Source organism: Lactuca sativa, chromosome 9 (assembly GCF_002870075.4).
Source record: "Lactuca sativa cultivar Salinas chromosome 9, Lsat_Salinas_v11, whole genome shotgun sequence".
Taxonomy (NCBI): Eukaryota; Viridiplantae; Streptophyta; class Magnoliopsida; order Asterales; family Asteraceae; genus Lactuca; species Lactuca sativa.
Genome location: NC_056631.2, coordinates 29,114,826 through 29,125,644, shown reverse-complemented (window position 1 = coordinate 29,125,644; position 10,819 = coordinate 29,114,826). Strand labels below are relative to the sequence as shown.

The 10,819-nt window shown below is 30.4% G+C and overlaps 1 protein-coding gene across 1 annotated transcript; it reads left to right on the top strand.

The window, feature by feature from the left end:
- The first annotated feature begins 8,562 nt into the window (after nt 1-8,562).
- LOC111907488 (probable protein phosphatase 2C 24) lies at nt 8,563-10,474 on the top strand. Its single transcript, XM_023903283.3, has 4 exons — nt 8,563-9,294; nt 9,374-9,685; nt 9,765-9,870; nt 9,979-10,474. The coding sequence occupies exons 1-4, from the start codon at nt 8,806-8,808 to the stop codon at nt 10,302-10,304; spliced, it is 1,233 nt and encodes a 410-aa protein (XP_023759051.2). The 5' UTR covers nt 8,563-8,805; the 3' UTR covers nt 10,305-10,474.
- Nucleotides 10,475-10,819: the final 345 nt, after the last annotated feature.

The window sequence follows — 10,819 nt, the reverse complement described above, 5'->3', positions numbered from 1 at the left end:
AGGTGTAGAATTGACACCTAGACGAAAAAATCAAGACACCTCTATGGATCAGATTCACGACGATTCGAAAAATTAATTTGGCATAATAGCTTTCTCCAACTATTAATATTTTCGAAAAAAGTAATTAATTATCCTTTTTCTATCTTAGATGTTTGTAGGGTATTTCTTTTACTAACATTTGTTAGTTTTTTTTTTTTTATCAAAACTATATAAATAATAAAAATTAACATATGTAGTTAAAAAAATTTAAAATAAAAATAAAAGATTAGTTAACCGTGATGTTTATAATATTTGATATATATATATATATATATATATATATATATATATATATATATATATATATATATATATATATATATATATATATATATATATATATATATTAGAGTTTGAAACTTTTAACAATTATTTTTAAATTGTATGACTTTTTCATATATTAATTTTTATTTTTTTTATTTAATCAATTAATTACCTAAATATAAAACCTAAAAGAAATATAATATCAAAACAAAATTACGGTATAAAATAAAATGTAATGATCATATGACAAATTCTAAAAAATAAATTAAATGGTTAGTAAAAAATAAAATTTTTGAAGTAACCTTTAAAGTACGTTTTCTTCTCAAATAATAAAAAAGTTTTTTTTTTTTTTTAAATCTTTTTTAAATAGTAAAAAGCTTTATAGAAAACAATCATTGGTTACATGGTTAGGCTATCAGTTATATATACCCCCGATTATACATATTATATCAGATCAAAAGTTATTGTCATCTTAGTTTTAAATCATCACGATTTTCCACCACTTAAGAAAAACTTACCACTTCACATCACCACGCTAATATGCATGTTGTCTTGTACATTAAAGAAGCTAAAGAAGGGTTCTTGCATGCCATGGCGTTGCACACACTACATCCTGTCATGTCATACCATGATGGTATGCACACTCTGACTTTTAATTTGACCACATAAAAAACACACCATAAACATGACATGCATACTGTTTTTATATCCTTAATAATGAATCCAAATACAAAACTGACATGTCTGTCGATTATAATTACTAGCATATATTAATTAAACGGACTTTAAAAAATAATTGTAATTTCTAATCTCAATTACATATAATAACATCATAAGAACATAATTTATATCGGAGAGCTTCAAATCGTTGCACTTGATTTGTCCCACTTACCAGTTACCACGCATCACTTCTAAAAACTAAGTAATAATTTTTTGTATTCAAAAAGAAAATATCATTTTGATAACTATTTAGGAAATTAAATCTCTTACACATTGAGTTCATAGTGTGTTTGTAGTGATGTTCGTTTGAGTGGATCTGTTTGGTCCGGTATAAACATATGTATGGATAATGATTTCTGAATGGTCCAAATTAAATCAAAATCTGATATGAACAAACCAAATTACAATTTATATGGATCAATTTTTATAGTTCATTTTTTAAAATGCCAGTAACATTTCAACATATATCAGATTTTTACATATTTACATACCAAAAGGTTTTTGATATGACAGTATCAGATGTTAGAAATATACCCACCAAAAAAGTTAGAGGCTTCAAGTCTCCAATGATGGATAAATAGGTAGTTCAGTAGAAGAACTGTCATAATAAAGAAGACATTAAAATATTTAAGTATCATATCTAGTCTAGGCAAGAACACACCATTTACAAATATTGGAGTATGGCTAGGCTAATCATGGTTAATTAACACCATTTCACCAATAGTAACACTTCGAATTCATATTGAATATTGCTATGAATATATGATAATTAAATAAGGATTTGGCCACATTCAAAATTGAATAACTCATTAAAGATTTGGCCGAATTGTAAGAATTTTTATATAATTTTGAAAATATAAATAAATTCTAGTAAAGAGAAAACGGTTGCTCCATTGGCAAATAAGTAAATGAAAACGATTTGTTTTATGCAAATTACACTACCATATTTTGTTGTTTTTCTTGTTAAACACTATTATATATTGTTCAATAGTGTTTAATTCGACATCGTTAGAATAGCTTGTGCGTCTGCTATATGCATGTATACTTTATCTACCATACAAAATGCCCGACAAATTCTTCACGCAATTGGTTGAAATCTCTAATTCTTTCCACATGCAGATTTTTGTACCTTAGTCGTGTCAGTCTGTCACATCCCCGACCGGCAGTGGAAACACCAATACCAACGTTTGATGTGATACACAAAAGATATAACCCAAGCAATAGTTATTGAATATATTGAATAACTGTTATGTTGTAGGATGATAGATGTGTTTGTCACACTTATTGACATGCTTGTATGTGCCGGTTGTCTTTATAACTCCTGCTAATATGAATGTATGATTAGATGTAGGGTAAAATAGACTCGTACCGATTGAAAGATACCGAGGGAGTCGGAAAGGACTCAGTGGTGAATTAGATCCGTCATAGCTTTAGGCTGATATGTATGCATGATGTGTATGTATGATATATGGTATTTTGGAAACTCGCTTTGTTTTGTGCTTACGATTTATGTTTAAATGTTTTTCAGGTACTTCTAGTTAAAAAGGGAAGGACCTGACATGATCACATCACATCCACAGTGTTTAACATTTTATGGTTTTGGGATTGTACTAACTATTTTCCACATTGTCATACTTTTGATGGTTTGAAATGAATGATTAATGGTTTTGTTGACTTAAAAACAAAAAATTTTACTTAGTGCTTTTGATTATTTAAAATTTTATTAGATTTTAATAAAAAAAATAAAGTATTTTCTCGAAATTCTAAAATTGCTAACTGAATTTGTTTTGGATATCCAAAAAAAAATTTCTTTTTCATTTTTAAAATTCCAGAACAAATATATCTACCAAAAATAGTACTTTTAAATATTGTGGAATGACCCTTTCAAATATATTGGTCATTAAAAAAAATAGTTATTTACTATAATGTTAACTTAAAATATGATTATTTTAGTTAATATCTCTATTTTATTTTATTTTAGATGGATTATATGAAATTAGTTTAATCACTTGATAAAATCATAGATGATCGAATATCGATGCATATAATATTTGTTGATGATGAAAGCTTGTATGCTAGTTTTAGCAATAATTAAAAAAAACTAAGGAAAAAGTTTTTCTTTCTTTCCTAAAAAAGGAATCCAAAGATATTGTCCTTCCAGATGAACAAAAGCACATGTAATGATGTAAATAATCCGATTAATAGGAATAACGTTTTATGAGTTTAAATAAATAATAACGAATAAAAGGATAATTAATGATGTAAATAATCCTATTAATAGAAATAACGTTTTATGAGTTTAAATAAATAATAACGTCTATACATTAATTTTGATTTTAGTTTTTTTTTTTTTTTGAACCGACAAATACATATATATCTAATCTACTCCTAAACTAACACCTAATTCCACATATGTCCATGATGGGACTTGAACCATCGACCTTAAAGAAGGACGGCATCACCTGATACCGTTGGGCTAGAAATCCTTAATCAATTTTTATATTAATTTTAAAAGGATTATTTTATTTCCTTATAAAACTCATTACAATTTTATGGAATTTTATTTTAAGAAAATAGAAATCCCTAAAAATGACAAGTGGAAAATAAAATTTTTAAAATTCTTACAAAATGACAAGTGTCAAAATAAAGAAAAAGATGACATGTGGCACAAACACTTTCATTTATTAAAGAAGATAACTATTTGAGATTTTGTTTTTAATGAACGCATCCAAAAATTATAGTATTTGGTTTAAGTGAAAATTCTTCAAGCATATGATTATTTTACCTGAAATCAACATATTTTGATGAGATTTTGTTTTAAGTCGGTAGGATATTTAACCTCTCTTTAAGCTATAATAAGGTTTTTATTATAAATGTGATTGTAATATACACTCATTTATTTGCACATTAACGGTTATTATAAAATATGTTGATTTTAGTCTGATGTCTAAATTTTTTTTAATTTATTGCAATAAAAGGACTTTTATGTATTGTATTTAAGTAAAAAAAACTCAAGAAAATTCACTTAAACCAAATATTATAATTTTTGGATGTCTTCATTAAAAACAAAATCTCAAATAGTTATCTTCTTTAATAAATGAAAGTATTTTTGCCACATGTCATCTTCTTTTTTATTTTGATACTTGTCATTTTGTGAAAATTTTAGAAATTTTATTTTCCACTTGTCATTTTTTAGGGATTTTCATTTTCTTAAAATAAAATTCCATAAAATTGTAATGAGTTTTATAAGGAAATAAAATAATCCTATTAATTTGGTAATAAATTCTCCTAAATACTTCAAATGATTTAATTTGTTTTGCAAATTTTCAAAATACTACATTCTGTTATATATAGTATTACATTATAAAATATTTCATATTTATATACTGATATTAATTTTTATTTTTAATAAACTCGTGTAATACATGGGTCTCACACCTAGTTTGTTATCAAATTATAATAAATGAAGATCCATATATTTTATCACATATCAATCTCTCATTAGTTTTGATACTTGTAATTTTATGATATTTATGAAATTAAATAATACACACATGTCAATTTCTAGATTTTCTAATTTTTAAAATTAAAAAGTCACATGATACTTATATATGCAAAGTATTAAATGTAATAAATATGATAATAATTGTAGTTAATATGTTTTTTCTTTCCTTATTTCAAAATTTTATTTAAAAAAAATACTTAATGTTTATATTTTAATATTTGATTTTTTTAATCAGCCCGTGTAATAGATGGGTTTTACACCTAGTTAATACTATACCTCTTCTCAAAATATACATAAATATATAAATAATTTTAGATTACTTTTATGTAAATAGAAATGATAGTTATTGAAACATTCTACATAAACCATACACAACAATTTATTATTTAACACGTTGTACAATATATAAATTGTATAGTTTTTAAAACATAAATTATTATGTACGACAAAATATTGTTGTGTTGAGATAATTTATAATAGTTTTTTAAGAATTAAATAAAATAATTTTAACTTTGAAGACTATTAAAGTAAAATTTTACATACTTATATGGTCTTATTAACACCAACAATACATTAATAAATACATTATAGATATTTTAACAAAATCAATAGTTGTATGTTCATCGTTAAGCAACCCGAATGACTATATTTCATTGCAAAGTATTTCCAAAAGTAGACACATCTTTTAGAAAAATTGATATAAAGTAAAGTTAAGAAAATTTTGGGAATTTAATCACTACCTTGGAACAACTTTAACTAAAAAATCGAGCAAAGAAAACGACACGCTCCAACGATAGTTGGTTCTCTTTTTCATTCAAAATCATTCGGATTCTAGTAATACTACTTACATTGCATTGTTTTTTAAAATTTTCGGTTTAAATTATGTTATTGTTTTTGGTTTGTCGACACATAAAAATCAATAAAAATATATTGCGACGAAATTTCATTTTAAACACCTCTGTTTCTCCAGCGTAAAAAAAATAACATTTTCTATATAATATGCAGTAGATTTATTTCTTGTAATGATTTTAGTATTGTTTTTTTGGAGGAACCAAATCTTTGTTTGAAATATATATGAAGATTAGGAGGGAGGTTGCAAAGACAAAACGGACACACCAACCTTCTTTTTGAAAGCATTATTGCCATTCAATATCGGAATTTAATCATTCATTTTGGGGTCCATGATTTTTGGGTAAGAACCAAGTGTTAGAATTACACATGTTCCACTCTATTCTTGACGAGTGGCAATGACTATCCAACTTAGATTTTCTTGTCTCATAACCAACAAAAAAAAAATCAAGATGAGCAAAAAAGATCGGTCTAAGAAAGATCAGTTTGGTATGGTCTTCATAAAGAATCGAATGTGATTGTAAAGTTATCTAATAATAACTTTGTTGTTGCTCTTCTTTAAGGGTAGAATCGATTAGACACCGTATCTTTTCTAGCATACTGAACCAAGAAATATTAATCCTTCTAGTAAAAATACTACACTAACTTATTTCTAAATGAATTCATGGTTTGCGGACTCTAATGAAATCCGATGGTACTAGAATTTAAGAGTCATTTCCATAGCTTGTACCACTATCAAATGGACCAAAGTACATTTATACATGTAGACCTCACAAACATATCTCGTTGAAACAGTAAACATGTTAAATACATTCGTAGGGATAAACCTTGCAAACATTACCCGTTTAGTTCGTATCCAGTTAGTAAGTTTAACGTTTAGACTTTGTAAACGTGTTGTGTCATGTTGGGTTGGAACACTAAGAGAGTGTTTGGATAAATTAGTTTATAGTTTATTACCTTATTTCTTATTAGCTTATTGCGGTAGGAATAAACAGTTTTTGCAAAAATGTCTGTGGTGGGAATAATAAGGAGATAAATGCTTATTAAAATCAGCTTATTTAGCTTATTCCTACCACAATAAGATGATTTTTAAGGATTTTTATCCAAACACTTAAACTTGGTTTATTGTGGTGGGAATAAGCAATAAACAATACCAACAATCTTTTTTTCCTATCCAAACACCCTCTAAACATGATGAAAGATAAGTTGGGGATAAAGCAAGTCAAAAGTAAATAATTAAGCAGAATATCCAAAGTTCATAACAAGTTTAAGTGGAATAAGTAGGAGTTGAAGAAACGGATGAAGATGTCGTGAGAAGTTAGGAGTGATAGAGTGCAATTGTGAAGTATGAGATAACATGAAAAAATTGAAAAATTAAAAATGAGGTCTTAATAACTTCCACGTTAAAAATGACTCAACCCAAATAATTTCTTTCGTATGTGGTTTTGGTTTCAACTCATTAGCAAAAACAGAGGCATTATGGAAAGTATGTTGTTCCTTAAATATTGATTTTCATAAATATTATGGCAAATTTTTGTTTTTTTTTTTGGGAGTTTTGATTTTATAGATTAGTGTTTGAAAATTGTGATATTTAGTTCAAAAATATTCTAAGATGTCAAAGGATATTAGATAGTTTTTATTTGCTACAATCTTTAATCATCAATCAAATAAATTTTGTTATATATATTGTCTAACACTAATTAGTTATGACATCATTTCTTTTTGTTTTAAAAAAAATAAGATGTCTCCTTCAAATTTTAATATTAAAACCCATCAAAAAAATCATAAGTATCAACAACAAGAAAAGTATGAAAATGATGTGTTAAAACGGAATATTTTTTCAAATGCATAATAGCTTTTAATGTAAAAAATGTTAGAGGCTTCTTTCCAAAAAGAAAAAAATAGGGGTGAGAAAAGTACCGAAAATTCCGATTTAAACCGATACTGTTTATGTTAATATGGATTGTAATCGGCACTCTAAAATCATGAGATTCGGGATTCAGTATCTGTGCTAGTATTATTGAAAACCGGTACCTGTACTAGTAGTATTAGTTCTGTCGTGTTCGGTATCGACTTTCCACCCAATTCGATATTCATAAATCTTGGGTCGGTACCGGTTCAGTTTAGGTCCCGTTCTATTCTTACCCCTGAAAAAAGGTTAAGGGCCGCTCGAAAAAATTATGTAATACCGAAAGGTTACCGGTGATTTTTTTTAAAAGTGTCAAATCGTAAAAATAAAAATATAAGTTATTTTGAGAAAAAGAAACGTTTAACTTTAAACCGGTGTATCATAAAATATAATGTATTTTATATATTATCCCTAGGTTTCGCAACATACGTGTATATACGACTAGTCCAAATAAGTACAAAAGTGTTTCACATAACTCATTAAGCCATTATGAGATCCAAGTTTAAGTTCCACAGAAATAATCCTTAGGTCGTTATAGTTTTTCAGACTTTGTTGTTCTTCGGTTGTAATTTTAGTTTTTCGGTGTTTGTACGACTTCCACGATCTTTTACTTCTAAAAACCTTCCTCTCCTTTTCAACATGTACAAAAAAAGTATATATACGTATTACCATATAACAATATAATTACGTATGACAGTATAAATACGTATTATCATATACTTACATACACGTTGATAATAATTATTTTTAAAAATAACTGTTAAATATCTAAAACCTTAAAACAGGAAAAATATAAAATACATAAAATCTTACATAATATATAATTAACAAATATATAAAAACGTGAATTTGAAAAGATATTTCGTTAAATTCAATCCGTTTTGAAAAACTTAATGGGAAGGGAATAATAAATAAACAATAAAGATTAATTCAATTCCCCACACAGAGAGAATTGAGAACACTACACAATCTCGTACTTGACGATCTTGCCACGTACACCCTAGCCCCTAAATTAGTATTAAACAATTAAAAATCAAATTAAAAAGAAAATAATTCAAAAGACTGACCACATGCCTGTCAGACCGTGAAATTACTCTCCACCAGCCGTGTTTCATTGTGATTGGCCCACGTCCGTCGCACGGAAAAGTTTACGGTACACGCGTTTGATGATATCAGAGATGGACGGCCGAGATCAGGGAGATAGGTGTTTAGGCGGGGAACCACTCTCATAACATACTCCCACACGTCACTTGATCAGTTGCCCCTGCCCAAAATTTTCACGGGCAGTTACCCCGTGGCGACACCAAAAAGCTTCCCTTGAGGTCCCTCTTGTTTCTCTTTAGTCTTTAGTGTCCCCTTTAAACACCTCTCTCTATCTCTCTCTTCTGCCTTCAATTCGACATATATTACGAATCTTCACCAGGATTTTGTGTACAGTGATGAAATATTCTTGAACATCGGTTGTTTATGATCGGAGACTTAAAGACGGCTGTTTTAGGGGTGGCGGTGGTGGTGGATTATGGCGGAGATTTGTTGTGGGGTTGTGAGTGAGAACGAGGCTTCGCCGAATTGCGACTCGAATTCTCAATCAGCGAGGCGTAAAAGGATGGAGCTCCGCCGTGTTAAGTTTGTGGCCGGAGTAGCGACGCTTGAAACGGAGAACGGGGTTAAGCAAGCGAGATTGTCGATCTCCCCGGCGTCGTTCTCACGTGAGTGCAGCGACGCTTTCCAGAACTGTAACACTTCGGAAATTAAACCGAAAACGGAGGACGATGGGGTTGATGTTGTTAAGCCTACGCCTTTAGTGGCTACAATTTTGAGACCTTCGGGGTCTGCTGTTTTTATTGACGCGGAAGCGCTTCCGAAATTCGGTGTTGCGTCGGTCTGCGGACGGCGGAGGGACATGGAAGACGCTGTCGCTATTCATCCTTCGTTTTTAACCAGTGATGATAATCAAACGTCTAGTTTGCACTATTTTGGCGTCTACGATGGCCATGGTTGTTCTCATGTACGTATAAACTTCATAATCTAAAATTGAACATGTTACAAGTTTCACGATTATTGAATTTTTCGTTTGATTATTTTAGGTCGCAACCAGATGTAAGGATCGGCTTCACTTGCTTGTGAAAGAAGAGTTGAACAAAAAGGTGGAATCGGAATGGACGAAAACGATGGAGCAATGTTTCAACCGAATGGACAAGGAAGTAATAGAGTGGAACCAAGGCACCGTCGCCGGCAACTGCCGGTGCGAGCTTCAGGCGCCGGAGTCCGACGCTGTTGGATCGACGGCGGTTGTTGCGATCATGACTCCTGATAAGATCATAGTCGCAAATTGTGGCGATTCTAGAGCTGTACTTTGTCGGAACGGAAAAGCAGTGCCTCTATCAAACGATCACAAGGTTAGTTGAGAATTACATCTAATGATTTGTGGTTTCTATGTTGAGTTTTTACTAATTTTACGTGAAAATTTGCTTGCAGCCGGATCGTCCAGATGAGCTCAACCGGATTCAAGCTGCCGGAGGGCGAGTTATATACTGGGAAGGTGCTAGAGTTCTCGGAGTTCTGGCCATGTCTAGAGCCATCGGTGAGTGTAAATAAGTAAATTACTTTCCATATCATTCAAAAGTATTTGAGAAAAAAAAGTTCGTCGTCTCCAATTCTCAATTCTCATACTGAATTTTGATTTTATCAGGCGACAATTATCTTAAACCTTACGTGAGTTGCGAGCCGGAAGTGACGATTACAGATCGGGCGCCGGAAGATGAGTGTTTAATAATTGCGAGTGACGGACTGTGGGACGTGGTGTCAAACGACACCGCGTGTGGAGTGGCGAGAATGTGTCTGAAAGGGAAGAGACCGGCGGCGAACATGAAGAATCCGGCGGAGAGCGAAGAGTCGGAGTTGGGGAACTGTGACAGAGCTTGCTCTGATGCATCGATGCTACTGACAAAGTTGGCGTTGGCACGGCGGAGCACGGATAATGTGAGTGTTGTGGTTGTCGATCTGAGGAAGAAATGAAGAATGATAATGACATTTCGCCTTGGATGTGTTTCGACTTTTGAGGGCAAAAACTGAAAAATGAAACTATGGGGAATGGAATGTTCATCTCCATCTTTTATGAAAAATTAAGTTTAGACGATTGTAATTATTTTTCATCAACTTAATTGGTTGTGCTTTCTTAATTCTCATTTCGATGTGTTTTTTCTTAATGTTTTCTGCCTTAACGTTGTTTCAACCTTCAAGAAGAATATCGTCACATTATTTTGATCTAAATTATTTAATAACTTTATTAAAAGAGTGTAATCAGTTTCGTTGTTTATTATTTGGGTACGGATGTTAAAATTAAGCATGATGAATGGCATTTGAAAAAAAAAAACACTCAAATGTTTTGATCATGAAATCCAACGTGATATGATTGTTGAAACATCATCTCAAATGTACTACTAAAACCATAAGGTGAATGTCATAGCACGAGTGTTATAGGCTTGTGGAATATGGTACTAAGAACGCAAGTTGTTGAGTGGTTGGATAAT

Coding starts and splice junctions, on each gene's coding strand:
- LOC111907488 (XM_023903283.3), top strand. CDS start 8,806: ATGGCGGAGATTTGTTGTGGGGTTGTGAGTGAGAACGAGGCTTCGCCG. Junction 9,295..9,373: donor ATGGCCATGGTTGTTCTCAT/GTACGTATAAAC, acceptor TGATTATTTTAG/GTCGCAACCAGATGTAAGGA. Junction 9,871..9,978: donor GGCCATGTCTAGAGCCATCG/GTGAGTGTAAAT, acceptor TGATTTTATCAG/GCGACAATTATCTTAAACCT.